The sequence below is a fragment of the Oratosquilla oratoria genome, chromosome 7, assembly GCF_046742065.1.
Source record: "Oratosquilla oratoria isolate Oo_2021 chromosome 7, ASM4674206v1, whole genome shotgun sequence".
NCBI lineage: Eukaryota > Metazoa > Arthropoda > Malacostraca > Stomatopoda > Squillidae > Oratosquilla > Oratosquilla oratoria.
In genome coordinates, this window is record NC_134783.1 from 35,308,054 (window position 1) to 35,334,221 (window position 26,168).

Here is a 26,168-nt window from a genome sequence, read left to right on the forward strand (position 1 = left end):
TCATCATCATCATCATCATCATCATCATCATCATCATCATCATCATCATCATCATCATCATCATCATCATCATCATCATCATCATCATCATCATCATCATCTCCCTTCTCCTTCTCTCCTACTTCTCTACCTCCTCTTCTTCCTCCCTCACCCTCTCCTCCTCCTCTATCTCCTCCCCTTTTTTTTTCTCCTACTGTCATCCTCCCTTTTTCACCTTGTGTCTCTCCCTTCACTCCCAGTTCCTCCTCTTCCTCCTTCCTTTCCTCTTTCTCCTCCTCCTCCTGCTATTTTTTTCTTCGCTTCCCCTCCCCTTCCCTCTCCTCCTCCCTCTCCCCTTCCCTCTCCTCCTCCCCTCCCACTTCATCTCCTCCTCCTCCTGAACCTACTGCTGACGGTGATGATGATCCGAACGCCAGGAATCGTGGTGAACAAGAGGAAGTGAAGAAGCTCTGCTGCTGCTGCTGCTGCCGCGTCCGGGGAGGAACTGGGAGGCTCCACCCGCGTCTGAGAGTCGACTCCGGTGACTTGTTTGATCAGAGCTGCTGGCCCTGCCGTGGTCTGCAGCTGCGCCTAACGGGCTAGCAGCTCGACGAGATGCTTCTGCCGAGGTCCTCGTGCCAGTATAATGTCGCTGGTGACCGGTGTTTCTGTCCTCAGGGAGAATGTCGCACCGAAGAGGTGGAGATGTGTAAGTGGCAGTAAAGGAGAAAGATTTAAGACGCGTGCCAACAGAACAGAGGGAAACTATTGATCCAGCGTAATCAGCATTCTTTTTTGACGGAATATAAGTATCTAACCATATAGGAAGTTTGCGTGACTCTGGCCCGTAGGGGTGTCAGCTAAATTCATAAAATATCAACTGCGTAAAACACATACAGTCAACGCCTTCTAGGCCATTATTTCTCACTTTAGACACGTGGGGACCCCTAAGCGAGCCATGACAAGCATTTAGGGAACCATGATATGCTGTTACAAATTATACATTTCTGTATAATGTGAGGAATATGAATATAAAAAACAAAATGATAAAAAATAAAAGATAATTATTATTATCAACTTTGTAATAAAGCAAAGGGTATCTCTTCATCAGCATTCTATTATTATTATTGTTGATTTACCTTTTTTGGTGGGCTGGGATTTAGAAGATGGGGCAGCCACACGAACGTTGGGAATTCATGAAAGCGGAGAGGGAATGGAATGGAAAAGAGTTGAGAACCACTACTCTAGGGGACGCAGCAACACTAATTAATTACCGACTGTAAATGGGTTGTATACATGTGCTCCATCTGTCAGTTCGTTTGTGTGTATAAGAGATATCTCTGGCGCCAACACGCATCTCTGTGGGACTCCACCATTCGCCTCATTCCACTCCAATCGGTCTCTTCTTATTATCATTCTCATTTCCGTCACTTTCAAAGAATCTCCCACCTTTTGTTTTTATTTTTTACAGCAGTGTAACTCCAGTTCAATCCTGCACATTGAGCATCTTTGAGATGTCACATGCCACAGGCTTTCTTAGGTCCGCTCCTCCTCCTCCACTCCTCCTCCTCCTCCTCCTCCTCTTCCTCTTCCTCTTCCTCTTCCTCCTCTTCTCCCTCCTCCTCCTTGTGTGTGCGTGTGTATGTATGTATGTATGTGTGTATGTATGTGTGTGTGTGTGTGTGTGTGTGTGTATGTATGTATGTATGTATGTGTGTGTGTGTGTGTGCGTGTGTGTGTGTGTGTGTAAGTGTGTGTGTGTGTGTGTGTTTGTGGAGCGGGAGAGGGGGTGATGGAGAGGACTTTAGAGAAACGCGGAGAGGCAATGGAGGTGTCTGTGGGGACTTTGGTACAAGAGGCTGTCTCGTAGAAGATTGTTTGTCTTGGAGAGCTTTTGTTCTGTTAGAACAAGAAGGAACAGATCTGTTTGTGTTGAAATGTCGCACATGCATGCGAATTGAGTTACTGGGGGACGTTCCCAAGAAGAACTATGGGAATTGGAAAAATTCCTTCTTGTAGGGAAATTGAAATTGAAACAAAGGGACACGACTGAGCGTCAGTGGAGAGAGAAAAGGTGCCAGAGGTGGAAGGAGCCAAGAGAGACACGAGGACAGAGAACTGGGCAAGTGGATGATGTTGGTGGATCAAGAAGAGGAGGAGGAGGAAGAGGAGGACCAGGGGCAACATCCCTTCACTGGACCATGTCGAAACTGTTTGGTTTGCCTACGTAGCCGGTCAGAGATCTGCTTGTTTGCCTACTGGACCCAAGAAGAGTCCACTAGTTTACGCACGGCATAACGGGAGAAGTTCTTCGATCATCGAAGGGGGCCAGTGACTACGTTCTTGTTGATTTTCTGAAAATAAAAGAATGCACAGGGAGGGGTTTCTTGTATCCCTACTGTTATGCATGCTATGGCTAAACACACACGAAAAGCTAACCTGTCTTCCACATAAGTCAGGACCTATTTGGTGAGACAAATGTTGCCTGGGTCAACATTCGAACGCCGTATCCCGAAGCGGTGCTTGCTTCCTGGGTCCGGCCGGGCTGTCGACAATGGCAAGACAGTTGGTGGTTGACGATGGAACAGGTGGGGGAGGGAAACAGGATTTTAAACATCTGTAACTCTTCTAGGTATCGCCTAATAATTTCCAACTTCCTAGTAAAATTTATTAGATTTGCGTTCAGCTAAACAATGTAAAGAAAGAACACGAGTAGAAATGGGTCTGATGTCACTAATCACCTAATCAGCAGTTGGGGAGTTTTGATTCGGAAGGTTGTGATGTCATCGGTTGCAGATGACGACAAACGACACCAAGCATAACCTTCTTAAATCCGGCCATAGGCATTTGGGAGAAATTTAGATATATTTTTTCCCTCGCATTGGTAACAGAATGACCGACAGTTTTCTTTTTAAATTGGATGTGTTATCGACATCACACTTGCAGGCGTTTCAGTAAAACAACAGCAACAACTACACACTATCTGGGAATAGGATTTAGTGATATGAACAGATGATAAGTGTTAAGCTTAAGTACATCACATGCAATGCATTTGCCTCCATCTTAGTACAAAGATTAGAGAGAAAAAATAATGGGAAGTTCATTAGTGGAAATGACGAGGACGCCTGCGGAAAGCAACTCATAATAATGGCGAGCCGGTGAAAACATTTAACCATCCAGAAGAAAGCCCGCTCACCAATGGATTTGTGCTCCTTCCTTCCTTCCTTCCCCGTGTAGGATGTAAGGTATATGAAGTCAATATTTTAGGAATTTTAGTGACATCTCTACGGACCAGAGTCACTCGTCTTTCGTTCATGGCTGAAGACTAGTCTCCACTCAAAAAGGGGTGCTGATCACCTTTAAGTTCTATTAACTCTCCACTCTGCTGCTCTCCGTATACGTATATATCTACGATTCTTCTTTAGTGTGATCTTGTCCTCAAAGACAGAGACGCTTTTCATTTCTGACAAAATACTAAGAAAGATACTACCCTCTTGTTTCTGTTTCTATATAATTTATTTATTTATTTATTCATCTATTATCTATTTATCTATTTATCTATTTATTCGTGGTGATTGGCACCTCTTCCATGGACGTCTCTGAGAGAATAATCGTTGAATGAACTTCACATATAAGCTGTTGAAGATTTTTTCTGCTTCTCAAGTCATAACCCTCCCCAGTGTATTTTTCCTTACTTGTCTATTTGTTAATTTATAGATTTTATCTACATTGCACTTTGTGTATTTATTCTGCTCTACTTGGTCGGGTATGAAAGTGGCGTGGAAGGTGTGAAAGAAACGCGGTTGGACTGCAGGCTATAAACAATGTGGCAACATAACTTCATGACTATGATGTGCTGTTAAGAACGGTAGACCAATGTGAACTGCTGGAGACTTCTGTCACTCAAGATGAAATGTAGCTCCTGTGAAACTTTAAAATAGAAGAGCGAAACAGTAATTAGGCAGACTTGATTAGCAGTTCAGTGTTGGGAAAAATTCAGAGCACAACAAATTCATTCACCTCTGAGCGCCTCGTATCGTCTTCCTGGAAGTATTTTTACTGTTCACTTTTAATTTCTGGCATCTTCTGGTGCATGACATTTGAAGGATACAGACTGATGTATGGGACCTGTGTAGTTATGTGGTCTTGCGGGAAAGATGAGAAGGCGTTAAAGGCGGGAGAGACTATCGAGATCTGTGGTCGGAATCTTTTACGCTTGAGTGTACTGAAGTTTGATTTCCTCCCAGAATGGAAGCCGAGCTTTGGCTGTAGTTGCCAGTGTTCGCCAGCTGACTTGCAAGCGTTCCAAAATCACTAGCATATTTCAATATATATATATTTCTTATTGTTGTTATAATACTTTATTGGTAGGCTTTACTGAAATACGTTTTCGAAGTTACTTATTCAAGGTTGTAAAAGAAAAAAAATTGGTTATCCACCATCCACAATTTTACGAGCGTCCTGTAGCAAATAGAATTGGAAAATAATGTCCCATTGTCATTAAAAGAACCTAATGCTTCGATTTTTTTTGGCATGAGGTTATTCACTACTACTTATGAAACAAAAGTGAATGTAGTAGAAGACTGAGCAGACCACACCGAAACCTCAAAGGTTGACACGAAATTATCTGGCGTTCATTGGCACCTTAGGCAAAGGTAACGGTGCCCATTTTTATTTTCATTGTTATTTTAATTTTTGCTATTTTTATCCCTTAGTACTTTTGATTTATTTATCTATCTGTATATATATATATATATATATATATATATATATATATATATATATATATATGCATTTGTTTATTTTGTTTATTTTTTTAATTTACTTGTTTAGTATTATATTTTTTGCCAAAGTAGCCGTTCTCGCTGAGGATGAAGAGGTCTCTTCCAGAAGTAATTTTTTCATGCGCTCGGTGCGATTTCAAACAGATTCACCTTTTATAATTATCATTGTTTTATCATTATCATTGTTATTGCTACATCATTATTAGTTACTATTATAATAATTACTATTAACATTATCATTATTATTATTGCTATTATTATTATCATTAGCATCATCGTTATCATTATCATTATTATCATTATCATCATTATTATCATTATCATCATTATTATCATTATTATTATCATTATCATCATCAATCTTAATATAATTATTATTACTATATTAATATAACTATAATTATCATTATTATTATTACTATTACTATTATTATTATTTTATTATTTTATTTTATTATTTTATTTTATTATTTTTATTATTATTATTATTATTATTATTATTTTATTTTATTATTTATTTTTATTATTTTTATTATTATTATTATTATTATTATTTTTATTATCATTATCATTTTTTTAGTAGTATACGGTAGTAGTTATAGTAATAATGGTAATATTGCTATCATTCCTGTACTTATATTGTTGCTTTTGTTTCGGCCACTTGTATCCTTAGAATTGTGCATTCCCTTCAACGTTTGCTCAGCCGCAAGATGAGAGTGCGTGTCTAGGTGAGAGCGCGCGCGCGCGGACCGTTGCGTTCTCGAGGAGGCTGGCGGCGACCCGACGCCGTGAGTGACTCGGCAGTCGGGGCCCAGACTTGGTCGGGTATGAAAGTGGTGTGGAAGGTGTGAAAGGAACGCGGTTGGACTGCAGGCTATAAACAATGTGGCAACATAACCTCATGACTATGATGTGCTGTTAAGAACAATAGACCAATGTGAACTGCTGCAGACTTTTATCACTCAAAATGAAATGTAGCCAACTAAGGAACATATGCATGTGGTTTCTTGCTATTGCCGGGAGTGACGACTTACTTGTTAATGATCAACATGAAGTAGGTTGAGCGAACCACAGACAGCAAGTTGAAAACTTCAGTTTTTCTAGATTGTAAGTGGTGTTAGACTTGGTATTTCCTTCGGTAAGGAAAACGCAAAATCGTGGAAAAGAAAGCATAGATATAGATAATCACTACTGGAATATATAGATGTATCGCAAATACTGCTGACCAACGTTCCATCTGAAATGATATGTGACTCTTAATCGTGAAGGCTTCGGGGTCCGTCGACATGACAATTCTGCCTCAGCACATCTTCGGGCGGCTGCTCAGGGGCAGCGTCGGGGGCGGCGGCGCTGGCGGGTTCAAGGATTACTGCCGCAGACTCTACCTTCCTCCCGAAGACCCGATACATTCCCCCTCGGCTCAGAACAAAGACACCAAGGAAGACGGGTAAGGATGGTGAGCTTGAGGGCAAAGTGAGGAGCCATTTCGCAAGAGAAATGGCGGAGGGTGGGGTCGGGGTCATCAGCAGAACCCAAGGGAAGTCGGGACAAGCAACCTGTGCAGAACGTCTCTGTTGGATACACAACATTTCACTCATTCGAGCTTCATGATCACGTACACTGACAAAGCTCTCAGGAGCGAAACGTTGTGTAAAGACACCGTCTTCACTCACATGGTGCTTTTCCTGGCGTGGTCGTCGGTAGTTCCCTTTCTCTTCCAGAACCTAAACTATCGATCACCAGGTCAGAACAAGAAAGTCTGGAACAAATGTCTGGAACAAAACAACGACGAAAGTAGTAGATGTGTACTGACGACAAGAAATCAAAATGAGGAAAAGGGTGAGGTACCTTCGCCAGAAGTCGCTGAATAGCCACTGCCGAAACCCCTTTGCGTTTTAGGGACTGTTGAATGCGGGTAATTAACAGTCCCTGCAGGGAATCGGAGAGGAGAGAGGGATTCGAACCCACAACCAACCAAATGCAAGACCTGCACGCTTCCGATGACGTCACCAGCGGACTGTATAGAGAAAGGCATCAACCGGAGAAAAGATCGTTGTTTGTGAATAGTTCACGGTGGGTTCCAGGGGAAAAACACACCAGGGTCCATCAGTAGGGCCAAACATTAAATAACAGATGAGAATGAGTCACACAGGTAACAAGTAGATCGATAAAGTATTCAATAAACATGTATGCAGATGGGGAAAGAGAAGTTGATTGAATACATGAATGACAACATATGGCTTGTCTGTTTGTGCAATTGAAAAGGACCAGTGACGGATGCCTGTTAGTGGTTGCCCTGCAAGATGGACCTCAAAGAAAATCGTAGCAAAGGGCTTAGACGAATTAAGCTTTCCCAAAGTGGTGCAACAGATATGAATAAAATCGCCTGGCGACAGCCAGAGCAAAAAGATAGGTTGTGTGCTGGTGGCCTTATCGGAAGAGTCCTAGTATCGTATTCGCTTGGTTGTGGGTTCGAAACCCGCCCTCCTCTCCGATTCCAAGCAGTGACTGTTTGTTACCTGCCCCAACAGCTCCAAAAGCGTATGATAGGGCATAGGTGACGGCTTCGGCTACAGCTACAGCTACTCAGCGCCTCCTGGTGTAGGCTCCTCACCTTCTTATTTCTCGCTATAGAATGTCTGATGTTTAGGCAGCATTCACAATGCTTAAGGCTGGTATGGAGCTCTCTGTGAGTCCTCACCTTAGGATAGTAATGATGTATATATATGTATGGATATATATATATATATATATATATATATATATATGTATGTATATATGTATGTATTTCAGTCAATTTTTTATATTTGCTATTGTAGAAGTTTGTCGCACAATACCATAAATGGATAGAAGCGCTGGATACGTCCAAAGCAGCAACAACAATACCATAAAAGTGAAAGAGTGGCTGCATTACACTTGATATATTAATGTCTTGTTGGTAGTTTGTTGCGGTCAACGAGATTCCAGCATGACTCCAGTTATTTCTTGATCCTGTTACTATTTTTGGCGATGTGGAATTGCAAACGTGATTTACTTGCAAGGGTTGGGTGGATAGAAAGGTGTGCTGGAACTGTAGATTAAGTACGGAGTTGCGAAAGGAAAGGAATAATGCTGCCGCAGCTTAAACGAGAAACCGTGGGGGAAAGAGACAACAAAAGAGATGGAGGTACAGCGAAGGGAGTTAGAAAATGTACTGGAAGGAGCGGAGTGTAGAAAAGAGTGTTGATCCCTATGGATAGAAATTTCGAACTGTAGGAAAGGAAAAGACGGGTTACAAGTAAATGGAAGTCATGGTGGAGAGGAGGAAGGAACTTGGGAATCGTAGAGAAGAGAGCCGAGTGAGATGGCGCCCTGCACAAGGGACAGAGGGAGCAAGCAACAAGACTGCATGGACACCAACGTTTGAGTGACGGAAGCGTTCGGCTTATGAGAGACGATTCTGGAGGCAAGTCGATGGCTAATTGTCAACTGTGAACTAGAGTCGTACAGAAATATTTACCAGAATTTGTGTGTGGACAGTGCAAGAAGGACGTAAGGTACTTGAGTGCAAGGTAGCCAGTGGCGCAGTGCCAACCTCATAGGTGCTGGAACTATGGATGATCTGAAAAAAGCCCGCCATCTCTGTCATGTTACTATATACAAAAGGTGAATAGATAATTTAGCTATAAAGTATTATAATTATTTTGGGCCACCACCCACTTGCACAGGTGCCGGGGCACCGCTCAGTCGAGCTCCGGCAGCACTGCACACCTTAAGGGAGGACCAGAACATGAAGTTCTCTTTCTTCAACCAAGTCACCCTCGGAACGAAGACCTTTGAGGTTTAAAAATTGAGTAGACGCGTTGCAGTCGCACCGGAGATATGCCAAGCGCCTGGATCTATCCCATAATATACCACCTGTCCCATCGTTAACGTGTCCTTCTATCTCCCTATTTTCTCTTCGCCTTTGTCATTGCCCTCCTTCCCTCCTTCACAGTACCCTTTCTTTCTTTCTTTCTTTCTTTCTTTCTTTCTTTCTTTCTTTCTTTCTTTCTTTCTTTCTTTCCTTCTTTCTTTCTTTCTTTCTTTCTTTCTTTCTTTCTTTCTTTCTTTCTTTCTTTCTTTCTTTCTTTCTTTCTTTCTTTCTTTCTTTCTTTCTTTCTTTCTTTCTTTCTTTCTTTCTTTCTTTCTTTCTTTCTTTCTTTCTTTCTTTCTTTCTTTCCTTCCTTCCTTCCTTCCTTCCTTCCTTCCTTCCTTCCTTCCTTCCTTCCTTCCTTCCTTCCTTCCTTCCTTCCTTCCTTCCTTCCTTCCTTCCTTCCTTCCTTCCTTCCTTCCTTCCTTTCTTTCTTTCTTTCTTTCTTTCTTTCTTTCTTTCTTTCTTCTCCCTGTTTGCCAATGCTCTTTCTACCCACCTCATCCACTTTTCACTCCTGTTCTTGCCCCCCCTTCACTCCTCTTTCCCCTCCTACATCTCATCCACATTTTGCTCTTGCCCTTCCTCCCCTCATTCCTCTGTGCCCTCCTCTTCCACCCCACCCCTTCCCTCCTCTACGGGTCCTCGTAGCAGCTCGGCTGCGGCAGTTTCTGTCTTCGTCGGCATGAAACCTGTCGCCAACCAACCAGGCGAGCCGCCGTGACTTCGCCTGCCACGATTGAGAAGGGTGGTCGGAGGGGTCACAGAGCCTTCACATCAAACAGAAGTGCAATAATATATGTATACATATTCATCTAATGATTTCTCATGATACTTTGCCCCTTTTTGTCACTCCTTGAAACGTGGTAAGAGGAATTACTTGCAGAAGGTAGCTAGTACCGAATGATGTTACCGTTAGCTGTAGTGTGTAAACACAGGGTTAGAGTCGGCGACGTTTTCCTCCCAAGGCTTCGGTGAACCAAGAGAGATGATTCGTCTTTTCAGTGGCGGGGGCGGGGGCGGGAGGGGGTTGGTGGTAGGGTCAACGGACGGGAGGCGCACTCGTCAAGCCATGTCATCTTCCACGCCATTTCCCGTAGATATCATCGAGTCTACGTCTATTATTCTCGGTGTGTTCGTTACATGTATGCTCCAAGCTACCTCTTCATAGTACTTCCCTGTCCCGGATTGGAGAGCTATTTCTGTTCATATTTCTCATTTGCCCTGTCCCCGGTAAACGCTCAATAAAAACACCACCAGATCGCTCGCTCTGCAGTATTGCAACTGGCCACTCTTATAACCCCACTCCCACCCCACCCACCCACATACCTCCCCCAACCCCACCCCACGTTCCCACTCCCGAGTCATCAGTGGTGCAGCCAGTCTTGCGTTTGCCCTGGTCCATCGTTCACAACAGTGAAGCTCCCTCGCGCTTCCAGCACCTCCTCTCCCCTCCGCCCTCCCTCTTCCGACGTTCGCCATGCCACGGAAGACCCACAGGATCGCCAACAGCAGTTTCTACCCTGGAGCTGCGCTTCGCCCAGCTGTCGTCACTGTGGGTGTCCGGTTTATCGTTGCCTCACAAGGTGGTGGTGTGGCGGCGCGGAGGGACGGGACGGGGGGAAGGGGGAGGGCTGCGGGCGCCGCCAGGAAGAAGGCAGACGGCTGGCAAAGGAACCGCTATACTGTACATCCTGTCCCCCCACCCCCAAGACACACACACACACACACACACACACACACACACACACACACACACACACACACACACACACACACACACACACACACACACACACACACACACACACACACACATACACACACACACACACACACACCATCAAACATCGTCTCCACAACACAAGACGCGATGACCAATCAGCAAATACCTCAGAGAACCATTCATCAGATTCAACTGAAATGACAAGGGAATAAGATTATTTAGCATACGTGTGTATACATATTTACATGGACCTATATGGTTGATGGTGTACGTATGAGGACCACTCTACTATCACATATTCTAATTTGGGGCCGAGCTATTCTCTGTCTCACTCTTTCTCTTCTTCTTTCTCTCTCTCTCTTTCTCTTTCTCTTGCTCTCTCCCTTTCATTCCCTCTCTTTCTCTTTCTCTCTTTCAATGTATTGAAATAGAAAAGAAGGCACAAAGGTTAAGTTACATCAGAAGACTGTTTCGTTACCGAAACCATGAAATAATCTTGACACTGCAATTCTCTAGTTTGCCCCCATCTGGAATACGTCCAGTTCTGGTCGCCGAACTTGAGGATGGACGTGCAGAGGCTAGAACGAGTTCAGGCACGAGCAACGAAACTTATTCCCGCCATTAGACACATGGGCTACCAGAGGCGTCTCAAGGCTTTGGGGCTCTTTTCTCTAGAAACCAGGAGATTGCGAGGACAGTTAATAGAGGTTTTCAAAATACTTCAAGGATTTGATAACATTGACTATCGACATCTCTTTAGCTTGAACGTGAATGCCACTCGCAATCATGGGTGGAAGCTCAATCCCCCTCGTTACTCTTGTGACAAGGTTGGTGACTTTTTTACCTATAAAATCTGCAACACTTGGAACAGACTGCCAAAGGACGTGGTAAACAGTTCCTCTGTTGAGCAGTTCAAAAGTCGATTAGACAAGGTGCTACAAACATTAGTGTAAGTACTAGTGTGAATCCCCGGTAACCTTTTAACGGTACCTCCTCGGTATGGGTTGTAAAACCTTTTGAGGTACTGAGATTCCTTGTAACTCCTTGTAACTCTCTCTCTCTCTCTCTCTTCCTCTACCTCTTTCTCTCTCTCTCTCTCTCTCTCTCTCTCTCTATATATATATATATATATATATATATATATATATATATATATATATATGTGTGTGTGTGTGTGTGCGTGTGTGTCATTTTCTCTCTTTATCTCTCTCGCTATCTCTCTTTATCTCTCTCTATTTTGTCTCTATTTCTCTCTCTCTCTTGTCCATGTAGTGAAAAGCCAGTCTTACGCTTTGAAGGATTCATATGCACATCCAACATTTTCACGCTCGTTGCGGGTGACAAATTCTCCATGACCAGAACCCGGAAGTCCTTTCCCCTCACCTGTTGATGTGATTGATTTATTTCCCATCGAGTAATTCAGTAATAGTCTCATCTTATTTTTACGCATTTCCTTTTTTCCCATTTGAATTTGTTTTCCAGACTTGGACCCAAGTCCAGCCTAGATGTTCCTGCAGCAATGTGCAACCTTCCTCATTTTGTTTTCATGATCTAAGTATTGTCTGCAAATAGATTGGTGTAACTAATGGTCCCATCCATTGTGTCATTTACGCCTAACTGTAGCATCACGGATGCCAGTACTGAGCCCTGTGGGACTCCCCTAATTACTTCCCTTCATTCTGACTTCCTGTCTTTCAAAACTTTCATCATGAATCAATCATCAAATCTGGTACACTTCAGCAGTTTTCCTTTAAGTCTTGTATATTCCAGATTTCTTTTTTCAACGTTTGTGTGGTACTGTATCAAAAGTTTTCTCCTGATCCAAGCATCTTTCATATAAAACATCAATTTTTTTTAGTAAAACTTAACAAAATAGAGACGTATGACTCTTTAATATGAATTGGTTATCTGCTAAGATATTCATCTCCAGATATGTTATTCATTTGTCTTTCACAATTCTCTCTCACGGTTTAGCTATCATCCTGGCCATAGACCAGTATCGTTGTTGACTGCGTTTCTTATGCAATCTATATTCTAGGGCCCTTTGTGACATACCTACGGAGCAAGTCAATCAGAGTTCTTTAATAACTGAAGACTAAGAAAAAAAAATGCAGATTACTTTTATTTTCTACCATTCTTCCATTCTGCCAGTATCTTCCTTAGATCTTTCCACAATGACAACGCCTCTCAGGTGCGATGCCGTTCCCAAGGATAGAAGCGCTGTTCATCGGTGGCATACAGGGGATCATCTTTCTTCCTTTATCAATTGGAACCACATTGGCCATTTTTCGTTCTCGAGACACTCTTCCCTCTTCTTAACACACAATGACCTCATGAACCTTGTTCAGCAGCTGTTCTCTGCGTTCTTTGAGTATCCGATTAAAGATACCGTCAGCCTCTAGGCTTTTTCTTGCATGTAGGGTCTTTAGCAATTTACATAACCTCTGCACTTCCACTTCTTTGCTATCTAACACAATGTTTCTAGTTGATTCCAATGTTGCAAGTAGTTTCCCTTAGAATACATTGATTAGAATTCTTTTATTCGTTATTTCAGCTTGGGTTTTTACATCATCATAGACATTTCCAGCAACTTCCACTTTAGTGACTCCAATGTCTCAATCGTTAAAAATTATAGAACATTTTAGGTTCGTTCATCAGTTATACTTCAAAGCTTTGGTCTTCCTTATCGGATTGGTACACATTCATTTCTAATTCTCTTGCAGTCTCCCTGTGTTCTAATGTCTGCCCTGATACCGTTGCTAGAATGCACAATGAAAAAAAGTTGGTCAAATGAATGACTTGCTCTTACCTGTTCTCCCCTCGAATCATAATATATTATCATATTGAGGCGTGGCATTAATTTGCCCTATTTCGGCTTATTTATTTTTATCAGTAACTTAATCTCTTTCATTCCAGTGTGGAGGACGAAGTGGAGATGCGTATGTCTGAGGATGAGGGGGTGGTGGAGCCAGAGGATGCCTCGTTGCCTCTTCCACACCATCGGCCACCGTTGTACAACACCGAGGACTACGCTCACGCACTCTACAACTACTCCAGGATGACGCACTTGTACCTGCCAGAACCAGTCAAGGACAAAAAGGTAAAATTAAAAGTGTTTTGCTTTTTGGATCATCCCACTGGACAGTCGTACATGTTAAGATGATAATGGATCATAATAGTAACTGAGATAACAATTGACTGGGACAACACCAAGAAAATGCCAGATACATCATTGAACCTTCTTACTTTAAGAAATATTTTATCACAGTGTCAGCATGGGATTGAGTTCTGTGTGTGACCTCCCCATGTTCATTTAATGTTCTCTTGTCTATAGATTGTTTATCAATTTATTTATAATATGTCTATGTTCTCTGAATATATCAATATAGACAAATGTTTGAACTACGTCTGGTATTTCACACCGGTTTTCAGAAAATTTTACATTTTCTTTAGTGCACACGCAGTTGTACACAACAACATTTTCACAATTATTCATCTTCTTCCACACCATTAAGTGTATCCTGCGGACAGCTGTGTAGAGATGAAGAGGCTGAAGACCTGGAGGTTCTTGTAATGGTAGAATAAAACTCCAGGCTGTAGAAATAGGTTCATTCTAGCTCAGTCATTACATACCCATAGAGATGTCAACTGTACACAACCCAGTCGGCTACTGAGGAAATTAAACCGTTCTCACCTGGTATTCTCGCCTGGTAGGGCCACTAATCAGCCAAATGAGGCTCTGATGAGCAACCCAGTTTGGAAAAAGGCACACCATCTAGATTTATAAAAATGTAGTAAATAAGAACTGTAATCAGGCTGGTTTTTGTGCCAAACGTGAAGTTGAACATATACATTCTCGTGTTTTTTTAAAGCTCAATAGAAATGTACTCCATGAAGGAACTGAGTCTAGATTTAAATTTCTAAAGTAAGAACACTTCGACAACATCATTTGGCACGGCGTCCCAAGTAGAGTATGGAGCGTGAGAGAATATGGGCCCATGTAATGTTGTCATACAGATAGCATTGCATAAATGGACATCAAACATATAACTGAAGAGAGATGCATGCACGGTACTTGACATAGTAATATTACACTGGCACACAACACACTATGGTACAATATCATTTATCCACAATCTGGAAGGGGTTCCAGTGGTACGTGTATGCCACTGATATCGCTGGGCAGTTTGGGAGGTAGTAGCTCTACGTGAAAGTAAACGTGTTGCAAGGTTATGTCGCTACCACCTACTGCTTGCACTATCTCACGCCAAAGACACCACTCCGACTGTCTGAAACTGAACTTATCGTTTCAGGCAAGAGGTAGGGAGAAAGAGAAGAACAGCGGTGTTCGAGAGGCAGTGCCGGAAATGTCGATGAAACAGTTCAATTCCCTTCCTGAACTACTCCGAAAACTTCGAGAAGACCTCAAGATGTCCTATCTTAGGTAAGTGACGCTCTTGCATGAGCGAGCCTCCCTCTCACATTTTTCTAATGTATAATTTTGTTATATTTGTGTACGAGAGACTGTCCTGCGGTAACAAGGTGTATGTATGTGTGTGTTTTTTATCGCAGTTTTGTCAAGGAGTTAGTGCGAGATCCTCATGATGGTGTGACGCTACTTCTCGACGTGCTGAAGATGATACAGCTTTCCCAGACTGACATCTCAGGTGAAAATCGAACTTCTTTCTAAACATGAACAATGTACAATAAGCGTTGGATATTTGGGTCTTGTTTCCATTCATGTTCTGTCATTTATTCTCACTGCAACAACCTACCATGTATTGAACTCATTGTAATATACGGGACAGGAAGGAAGCTAAACTTGTGGGGTCCTTTTTTTCCTTTCTCCAACTGACATGCCTAGTCTTGATTTCACTTGTGCTTTTAGCTTGGGCTACACCAACTATTCCAGGAATTGATGCATCTGTATGAAAAAATGTATTAACATTTTTGAGACTTTTTTTATGACATCATGATTCTCCTGTCCCAGACCAACAAAATTTGACAGTTTTATTTATTCCCTTCGGTGACCTCTTTCTATTCTTTCTCTGGGTGATGGTAGGTCCACAGCTTTCATTATTCTTTCATGCGGTTTGTGTAACCAATGCCTCATTCACTCCCCAGCTCTTGGCCTGCACCATAGCCGCGAGCACCAGACGGCTCTCCGCCGCGCTCTCATCGACGAGCACGAGTGTTTGTCCTGCCTGAGGTACTGCCTCCGCTCCACCGACGCGGCCCTCAAGGTGGCTCACTATCCGCACGGCCTTTACACACTCGCTGTGGCCACCATGAGCAACCTGGCCAGGAGCAGGACCCTAGCCTTGCAGGTGAGTACTTCTAATACACCGTCTGTAGATACCTAAATCCGAATAACTTTGGAAACCTTTCTGATATGTCATGTCATGTTATATCCAGAAAGATTTGGTTGTACCATAAATTTGTCTCTGCACTCGCTGTTGAGCAAAGTCAATGTGTCCGATGGTCATGCATTTTCGAAGATGTCCGTGTTTCTGATGACAAGTACAATTTATCCTGATCTTAAGGGGCATATGTAAGAACGGTTTTAATTGTGAGTCAGTCATGATTTTAGACAAACCCGAGCTTTTAATCATGAGTTGATTTTTATTGAACCTAGATATCTCAATTTTACCAATAGTGGTTGTAACTACAGTTGCTCTAACCTGGAAACGTGTTTATCCAGGAATGACTATGTTCCTTAATTTTTCACAAGGGTGTTGATATTAAATATCAGAGAATGTGGGTTTCTTTCACATTCTCCCTTCAGTCACTTCTATCTTTTGCACCCCCTCTTTCTTGCTCAACAAAAAATACATGAATAAGCAGATAGATAAGAAAACCTACTCTGACCCGTTCAGAAGTGTTGTCGCACGGCTGTCACCAAATAATATCATATGGCGTGAAGAAAAATCCATTATTCAAAGGATTAAGATGCAAATTATAGCGAAAACTGTCGACATTTCTTGCAGTTGCTCACCCGAGCTTGTGAGACGTCCCCAAGAGGACACCGGCAAGTCGTGGAGGCCCTCGCCACTTTAAGACTTCGCTTTGCAGAACCTGTCAAATGCAAGTTTCTTGTGTCGATGATGCACTCCCATCCACACCCAAGGTAAGTTTGTTTATATTCCCTTGATAAAATTGTATTCGTCTCTTAGGTATGATGATACACAAAATCTGGTGAAGTGGATTAAATGGCCATTTACAAGAAGTAGTAACCAACTGAAATATAGAACTATTTATATCTGGAACTAGTTTTCATCTCGTCCATCTGATGTAACTGATACCACCCAACGGTTCAGTCGCTTCAATTTCTTGCCGTTCCAGGGCTTAGCAGGACCAGTGTTCTAGCCATCTTCTTTACATATGTCAGTTACACCTCACCTTTTTAAAAGTTTCCTTTTTGAGAAACAGCACATGTAGTGATGTAATCATCTTATTTTTTCACAGCTTTCAAATGTGGGCACTTCGGTTCCTCAACGCTCTTCTCTTGTCTTGTGAGACACTGAGAGAGAAAGTGTATCTCCAAGAGGAAATGGTGGAGGCAGGCTTCGATCCGAACGCTCTGAGAAAGGTATTTTTCTATTCTACTTTATTTATCTATTTATTTATTTATTCATTCATTCATTTATTTCTTTATCTATTTATTAATTGATCTACATATTTGTTTATTTATCTGCTTTTCTGTTTATGTATTCATTTATTCGTATATTTATTTATCTATTTGTCAGTTTGTTTGTCCTTGGGGACGATATCGCAGTTAAGAGGTGGATTCGTAAAAAATTCAAAAGAAAGATTACGGATTACGGCAGAACAGGAGGATTGTAGAGCTTAGGAGATTTCAGCATTCTTATTTTGAGAGGAGATTTGTCTCCAGTTATAAAATATTGCTAAGTGACTCTGGTCACTTAGCAATATTGACTGCATGAAACTTGCAGTCAGTACCCAATACAGCAATGGGTCATAAGCTTTTAATACAGCAACCAAACATCCTGTCCAAATCGACCATGACGAGCCATACCCTCATAAACATTTTGTTTGATTAAAAATTCAAAATAACTTATTCTAGAAATGCGTGACAGTAAAAAAATAGAATAAAGGGATTTTAATTATTGCCCATGGATATTAGTGATTTAGGTATTCTGATACAGAATAATTACTTATAATGATATTCTTAATAGGTATACTGGGAAAATAAAACCACAAATCCTTAGCGACCCAACTTTGGGTCGTGACTCAGAGGTTAAGATCCAGTGTAGCCTAGAAATCACAACTTGTGTCACGAAGCTATAGTCTAGTCATTATCAGGTCTTGTATTTATCATAACCGTATTGCAACCTCTTGAGCAACTGTTTTATTTGAGTTATAACAAAGATAATTCTGAACACAAAGGGTGCTGTTGTTACTATCCCTTGCTGTGTTTGGTTAAAAAGAATACACGTACAGCGAAACGTAATTATGAAATTATGGTTGCTAGTCAAGCAAGATCCAACCCAAAGGGTTTCTTTCATCTCTATAGAACAAAAAATAATGAAAGAATAGGATAAATTAAAAACGATGAAAATGTCATGATAGAATCGGAGGAAAAATTAATGAGGAGTTTAACAATTATTTTCTTTCGGTGTTTACTAGTGAGAGGTTAGATAAAGTACCTCACTGTGATCCGATTTTCAGAGGGGATGAAGAAAGTAGTCTATCTAATATCAGCATTAGTAAAGAAGAAGTAGTCAAGCAGATTGAAAGACTTAAAGCTACAAAATCCCCGGGACCAGACGAAATTTTTCCGAGAATGCTTAAGGAGTGTAAATTTGAAATCTGCGACCAGTTAACTGAAATATTTAATAAATCGGTAGACACTGGTTTTGTGCCTATTGCTTGGAGGCAGGCAAACGTTGTTCCTGTTTTTAAGAAGGGAGATAGATCGTCTATATGCAACTACAGGCCAATCAGTTTGACATCGGTTATAGGAAAAATGCTTGAATCAGTAATAGTAAATAGACTCAGAGAACACATCGAAAGACATAATTTAATTCGCGATTCACAGCATGGTTTCTCCAAGGGTAAGTCATGTGTGACTAATCTTCTATCCTTTTACACTAAAGTATATAAGGCGTCAGATAACAATGATAATTACGATGTTATTTACCTTGACTTTAGCAAAGCGTTCGATAAGGTGCCACACCAGAGACTACTAAATAAAATCAAAGCCCATGGCATAGGAGGAAAAGTGTTAGAATGGATTAGAGCTTGGATTAGTAACAGAAAACAGCGAGTTACCATTAATGGAGTAAAATCTAGGTGGGACAATGTTACTAGTGAGGTCCCCCAGTGCTCGATTTTGGATTCCTTGTTGTTCATTATGTACCTAAACGACTTAGACGCTGGGATAAATAGTGATGTTAGTAAGTTTGCGGACAACACTAAAATAGGACGCCAAATTAGGTTAGGAGACGACGCAGAGATTCTGCAGGATGATCTTAACAAATTGTACACATGGTCGGTAAAATGGCAAATGAACTTCAATATCTCTAAATGTAGCGTGTTAAACGTAGGGCTACATAATCCCGAAAATAGATACAGCTTAACACGCTTTTAGAGAAAACTGAGTGCGAGAGAGACTTGGGAGTTCTAGTGAGTCCGGACCTCAAAACCAGGAAACAGTGCATTAGCGCCAGGAATAAAGCAAACAGAGCATTATGTTTAATAGCTAGGACGGTAACAAATAGGAGTGCAGAGGTAATTATTAAACTCTGTCTTGCGATAGTTAGACCCATCCTTGACTATGCGGTACAGTTTTGGTCTCCGTCCTACAGAATGGACATAGATTCACTAGAATCAGTACAGAGAAGAATGACCAAAATGATACATGAACTCAAAAATTTGCCTTACGAAGAGAGGCTTAGGCACCTTAACTTATACTCTCTGGAAAGACGCAGAGTGCGGGGTGATCTAATAGAGGTGTTCAAGTGGATCAAAGGCTTTAACAGGGGTGATGCAAACAAGGTCATCCTATTAAAACAACAGGGCAGGACTCGCAGTAATGGTTTTAAACTGGACAAATTTAGATTTAAGAAGGAAATAGGCAAAAATTGGTTTACTAATAGGGTGGTCAACGAATGGAATAGACTTAGTAACCATGTAGTAAGCGCTGAAACTATCAGTTGTTTTAAGAAACGATTAGACAACTTTATGGATGGGGATGACAGGTGGTGATGGATACGGAGCTGCCTAGTGTAGGCCTTATGGTCTTTTGCGGTCTCCTTCATTCTTATGTTCTTGTGTATGTTCTTATGTTCTAAATAAAATAGCTCAAAGCGAAATATTATGTGAATCATGTGCTAGGTCGAGGTGAAATCTACTCCCATTAATAAATATGACCAAAGAGAACATTGAAACATATGTACAAGCTCAAAGTTGATAAAACGCCATGGCCTAATGATTAAATATTTATATATGCATATAGTTATTTTAACAGCCAATATATACATGCATTGTGTACACGTTTTTATTGTAGTATAACATATTTTGAGCTGCAGTTTTTCAGTCTACTGACTCAACAAATCTTTTAAGGTAATGGAACGTGGAGGTGTAGGTGGATCAATGGACACACAGGAGGCCATGAAGGAATTAGACCGCTGGGTTATGGGCTACGTAGACCTCAATTCTATGGATAATGAGATGCGGGCACTCAAACACTCTAATACTAACCTTCACGACGAACTAAAAAACCTCCGAGAAGCTAATATGGTGAGTAAACTAGAGTAAATTGTCTGTGAATTTGTGTTGATCACTTCTTTCTGAGAAAGGAACGGCATTTGTAAAGAATAATGACTAATTCGTTTTCTTTCCAGAAACTTTTGGAGGAGAATGTGATTTTGAAAGCTGTTGGTGGTGAGGTGGAAGAGCGCTGTGTAGCCCTTCAGCGTCGCTTGGAAGTGAATGGACTCCCCACTGCACCCTCCCCCGCTCCCTCCACAACAGACTCCGACTTCTCCTCCTTCAGTACCATCAGGAATCTAAATGACAACAGACCCTCTTCTGTTTCCTCAAACAGTCTTATCACCGGACCTACCATATCACCTCAACGTAAGATATCTTCCACGTCTTCAGAAACACCACCAGAAGTACCACCTCGCACAACTTCAATGATCCAGGCGTCAGAAAATATAAGTTCTCATCTGTTAACCCATAACTCTACTACTCCAGAAGGATCCCAAGGTCTTTCTGCTGGAGGTCGACGACATGGTCTTCCTCTCAATACTCCTCCACCTATCCAGCAGGCGTCACAAGATCCCACTCATGATGATCAAGAACAGATTGTTGGAGTTCCAGATGCAATTAAGGTAGCTCCTGAATACGAGAACAATAGAGTATTTTCATCTTCTGAAGATCGGTACAATGAACATATGCCGGTAACACATATTGATATGACCTTCCGGAACGATAGTGATCGACATCGTTCCCTATCGCCAGAGTCACATAAGACTTCACGATCCGATAGCCAACTGGACGAGAGGGAAAGTCGTTCTTCGTCAAGAGACTCCCGACTTTCTGTCAACAACGACAAGCAGAATATTACTGGCCATCCAGACAGGATGAACCGCCACAACAGGGATAAGAGTAGGTCCTCGCATCGAGACACAAGTAGCAGTGGTAACTCGAGCAGCTCCACCTCGACCTCGAGGTCGCCATCATCCAAGGCCGTTTCACCTTCCACCGTCAAGAGGAAGGCTCCCAAGTCGTCACCACCTTCTGGATCAAACAACTCTTTCTCCTCCTCTTCCACTTCCTCCCTTTCCTCGTCATCCTCCACCTCCTCCACAGGAGGGGAACGGAAGGACCCGGAATACATGAACGTGCCACGTAGTAAATCTCGGAATGGAAGCGGTGAGGACGGCGAACTGGACTACGAGAGGGATATGATTGTGTATGAGGCCATAACACTTGGTAATGATACTATAGTTATTGATAAGTCGGCAACTAATAGCTCCAAATCATCTGATAAAAGTGTTGAGACAATCATCGATTTGAGAGAAGCCACAAAGACAAACAGTCGTAATGAAGGTCCATCAGTTAGAAAGTCTGTCCAGCACTACGAGAATCTTGTAGTCATGAATGAACAGCACGAGGCCAAGGAGGAACATTGGTATGACGGCGAAATGTCTGCTGATAGCTTAAGTGACATAGAAAATCGCAAGAGATCCAATGGAGACTACCAAGAGGTTAGTGAAAGGGAAGTAGAGGCTGTCATGTCAGGGTTGGAAAACGTCCTTCGAAGTGCAGAGTCGTCCCTCAGCTTGGCGTCTCAAGAAACTGTCAAGGAAAATCCTTTGCTCTCAAAAGAAAAGTTTGAGGACAGAGCAAGCCCAGATCGCCAAGCCGACGATGAAATCGAGATTGTACCTACCCGAGTTCCACAGCTCCCGGCCAAAAATAGATCTAGAACTTCATCCAACCATCCCCCTCCTCCACTGAAAGACCCCGTCCTTTTCCTCGAATATGAGTCACCTGCAGAGACGAGTGATACTGAAAGTATCTTGCGCAGTAACCAACCTCTTTCAAGTCCACGCACTATTGAAACCGAGTCCACAAAGTCCTTTGGGTTTGTCCGCCCTGACAAATCCATTCGCCGCCACGAGACATTTATGGAACGGGGACACAGCGCAGAAAAAGATCTGAGGGAGGAACGGCGTCGCGGCCTGAGAAGGAGCGAAAGCTTCCAGATGGGGAAGAAGACAGATTACAACAGCCACCGCTCCTACTCACCGCGACGGAGAGGTTCCATGGAGGTGCTCGTTCCAATGGAGGAAAGGGAAGTGCACATCAGTGGACGAATCTACACTAAGCACACACCGCACGAAGTTGAAAGAAGAAATCGTGTTAATGAACTTATAACAGCGGAGTTGAACAGAAGAAAGAATCGTAGCATGGAGGAGCGCCTTGACGAGTGGTTCGATGGCCAAGGTGATGATGAGTGGACCCTTAAATGGAAATATCCTGTGGTGAACTTGGAAAATGGAATAGTCTTTGACGAGTCAAAGTTGAAGAAGGGTAAATCAAAACAGCAGGAAAGGCGTTCCTCTCGAAGAAAGCACGAGAGCAGGTTACCTGAAGAAAACGATCGTAAGTCACCCAGGCATCCTGATGGAAAATCAGTTATTTCATCTTCTTCGTCGTCGTCCACTAAATACGTGGAAGCTGGTAGGCCTGTGTCCAAGCCCACTCGACCCTCCACGTCGACCAAAACTTCGAAGTTTACTCCACAGGAGATAACTGCCTTCGGTGGCTTTAAGAATCCCAATGGTTTTCGGGAAAGTGATTATGGTCCAAATTTCATGCTCAACAAGCCAAGCAACCGTTTAGGTGACTTCGGTGACTTTGCTGATTACGGAGGACCCGACTACCAATCACCTAGAAAGACTCGAGGAAGTGAAAACGGGGGGCGTGATAAAAGATTAGGGAGGGAGAAAAGGAAAGAAATGGTTGATCCAGATATTCCTACTCCTGACTATTCCTCAACTCCTGCAGGTACTCTCACGAACAACGCCTCTGCAAAACATATTCTGGACATGCCCTCGGGACTCTACTAGTAGTTGATGGATTTGGTGTAATGTCGCGAACTCCTCCAATCAAGAGGTTTGGACGGTGCACCTTGCAGAGGACTTTGTAGTGTGGAATTTAATGAACAATGCCCTTGGCCCAACTCATTGGTGGCAGGGGTCGAACCGCCGTCACCTCAACCTCCGCCGCAAGTAGTGACGCTCTAATCTGCTCGACTAGGGATCATCCTGTACGAGTAGAACCTCTGAGAAAGATGGAAAACTCCCTTTTTATGCATACATTGCCTGGATAAAATCAATTATTTTTCCTTGCCTCGGGGCTTATACTCATTTAACCTATACCACAGAAGCCCCACTTCATCATTCAGTCATTATATGACTGTCATCCTTCATATATGAAAGAACCAGAAATAGATATAGTGAATTTAGTTACAATGAAAACAAATAATGAAAAAGCTTGTATTTTCCACGTTTTTTCTTTCTCCCCTCTGTCTTGTGATCTTGGTCATAACAGCTTGATAAGTTGGAAATCAAAACCTGCAGGACAGAAGTGACACAATGATTTAGTTTGATCTGTCATGAAACTTTGTATAGCACCTTACTTATAAGTCATTCATGTAGCTTTGATTTATGATCCAAACAAGATATGGTCCCAGTGCCTGGCCGTCGGCCAAAAACTCATAAATCAATCAATCAATCCAAACAAGATATTATTCACGTCGAGCAAAACCAGCAGATTGGTCGATATCCGGCTTCATAATGAAGTGTGGCAAGGTTGGATGGGTGATGATACATGTGGCAGGATGATCTAATCTCTTCTTGGAAACATCTCCAGTTGCAGTTGAACTTGTTTCACCCTGACTGAATAAATATCACAGGTGTGATCCATTAATTTTTAAATGGTTGTACATTTTACTAAATTACTCTACATCATATATGATGTAGTCATGGGGCTGTGGGATAGTAGAAAATGAAAGTTAACTGTTGATTTCGTGATTTCAATGTGCTGATGTCTTGCTGAATTACTTCTGACCCAGGCATGGGCAGGAGACCGGGATGACCTTTCAGCCATTAGGAGCTAAGATGAGAGGGCAATAAATGATTGGTGGTTAGTGGCGGATCAGGAAGAGGTGGCTGAGGGTGTTGAACCCACTCCTATTACATATGTACACACACACACTTATTATGTACAACGACTGCTACTCATGAACCCATCTTTACCGCACCACACTTAGCAACACACCATAATAGCTTTCACAGCAGATTAAACCTACTGTCAGTGTACACCTAGACCCTTCCCAAATTAAGAACACCCTAACACAAAACAATCATAATCTAAACACACTAAAATAAGCATAAATGGAATCACAAACAAATAGAACTATACCCCAAAACGAGGGCTTACAATGAAGCTAATTACCAGAAAACTTTATCAGACACGTCTATCCTAATACAAATATTAATGAACAAAGTGAAAATAAAGTTCTTGTGGGAGACTTTAATTGCAAAGAGGTCAATTGAGAAGAATGGGAAGCATGTGGTTATGAGGATCCCTTGGGAAATACACTGTTGAATATTACAATGGACAACACAATGGCCCATTGTGTAAAAGGCATGATTTGTGTAAGAGGAAGTGGCACTCCAGTGAGACTAAACTTACTTCTAATGTTCCTTATAAAAGGACTAGACATTATTGGCTCCATGAAATACCTTTGTCTTATAGGAAAATTAACCATGTATCACTTGAATTCCATTTGAAAGTTCGGGTAATATAGCTTAGGAATGAGTTGTACAAGCAAGGCAGACCCATTTTTCAAAAGATTAACTTCTCTGGTTTGATAAGATACTTTGAGGAAGCTAATTGGAATAAATTCATGAATACTCTCAACACTGAAAGTTAATGGTAAATATTTTAATACCTTTACAACTTGGAAGTAAATGACCATTTGCTGAGGATTGGTGGGAGAAAAACGTAAAAATGGCTGGTCTAGTAAATAATGAAATAACTATAGAATCCAGAGACAAGGCTTGGGATAAATGGAGGAAAAAGAAACCAATAGGGCAAAGGAAGAATACAAACAAGCTAGAAATTATTACACAACCCAGAGAGAGGTAGGAAAAAAGTTTGAAATGTGTATTATTGATAAATGCGAAGATGAACAAAAACTCCTCTTTATTTTTGATAATGATAATCTGAGGCATAAGAAAGAAATCTCCATGCTGATGGTGAGTAATAAGGTTTTTGAAGATCCATCAACGCAATCTGAAATAATGAATGCATGTCTCCAATCTGGTTTAACTAAGGAGAGTGATTTTGTAGATATGTGAAGTAATAGTTGGTTCTATATAAATGCGTGAAGTAAAGGAAGTGTGAATACTCTAGAAATCGCTGGATGTGAGAATCTTAGGGCACTATGGGATCTCAAACTTAATACTTAGAGGATGCAGAGAGTAATTGGAAGATGACGTTAAGAGTGGTACACTGCCAATCCATGAAGGAGGAAATAAAATTATAAACTATGAGACCGGTGTCCCTGACCAGCACGATAGTGAAATTATGCTCCAGACTAGGAGTGTTGAACCTTTTAAATTTTTACGGTTGGATGGATTGTATGTACTTAGATCTAGAGAAAGCCTTTGACAAAGTACCTCACTCATGGAATAACTTAAATGATATAGCACAAGCTGAAACTAAACATGAATTTAAAGGAGTGAGGGTTTCCCTAATTGTTGTGAGTCTTGTTTCAAGGCTTTGTAGCCCTCCGTTTCGTCTCGTAGCTAATAAGAGGGAAGCAAGATCTCTGGGCGGAATTGCTGCATCACCGCCAACTTCCTTTGGTGCCCCCGGGTTCGACTCCCAACTGGGACTTGATGTCGAGAATGAGGCAGTGACTGAATGCATGTCTCCAATCCCCACAATGTTTCTCCCGCTAAATAACAACAATTTAATTCTTTCGACTAACAATCAAAAGTCCCTCGGAGAAGACACATGGCGGGTACAAGATATGGTGATTTCAAGTTTTCAGTCACAAACCACACAGCAGCTGGTGTAGGCCCAGTAGTAGTCGCCTTGTGATAGACCTGGAGAGGTGTTCCTGTTGTATGTGGAATCCTTCCGAGGCGTAGAGTTGTAGGCATGTGGCATTCCAGGGCTATTGCAATGAATTGCAGGCTGGCAAAACATTGTAAGGCCAATGGATGGGCATTTGTCG

General features: G+C 41.9%; 1 protein-coding gene across 2 annotated transcripts in view; it reads left to right on the forward strand.

Moving 5' to 3' along the window:
- Positions 1 to 23,421, forward strand: part of mwh (multiple wing hairs) — an 88,328-nt gene extending 64,907 nt beyond the window's left edge. For both annotated transcript variants that reach the window (XM_076187958.1, XM_076187957.1), the window contains exons 2-9: positions 13,298 to 13,481; positions 14,695 to 14,825; positions 14,954 to 15,048; positions 15,506 to 15,708; positions 16,369 to 16,508; positions 16,847 to 16,970; positions 19,967 to 20,143; positions 20,248 to 23,421. In XM_076187958.1, the coding sequence (XP_076044073.1) occupies positions 13,298 to 13,481; positions 14,695 to 14,825; positions 14,954 to 15,048; positions 15,506 to 15,708; positions 16,369 to 16,508; positions 16,847 to 16,970; positions 19,967 to 20,143; positions 20,248 to 22,986 (3,793 nt within the window). In that variant the 3' untranslated portion in view covers positions 22,987 to 23,421. The remainder of the gene's footprint in view (positions 1 to 13,297; positions 13,482 to 14,694; positions 14,826 to 14,953; positions 15,049 to 15,505; positions 15,709 to 16,368; positions 16,509 to 16,846; positions 16,971 to 19,966; positions 20,144 to 20,247) is intronic.
- Positions 23,422 to 26,168: the final 2,747 nt, after the last annotated feature.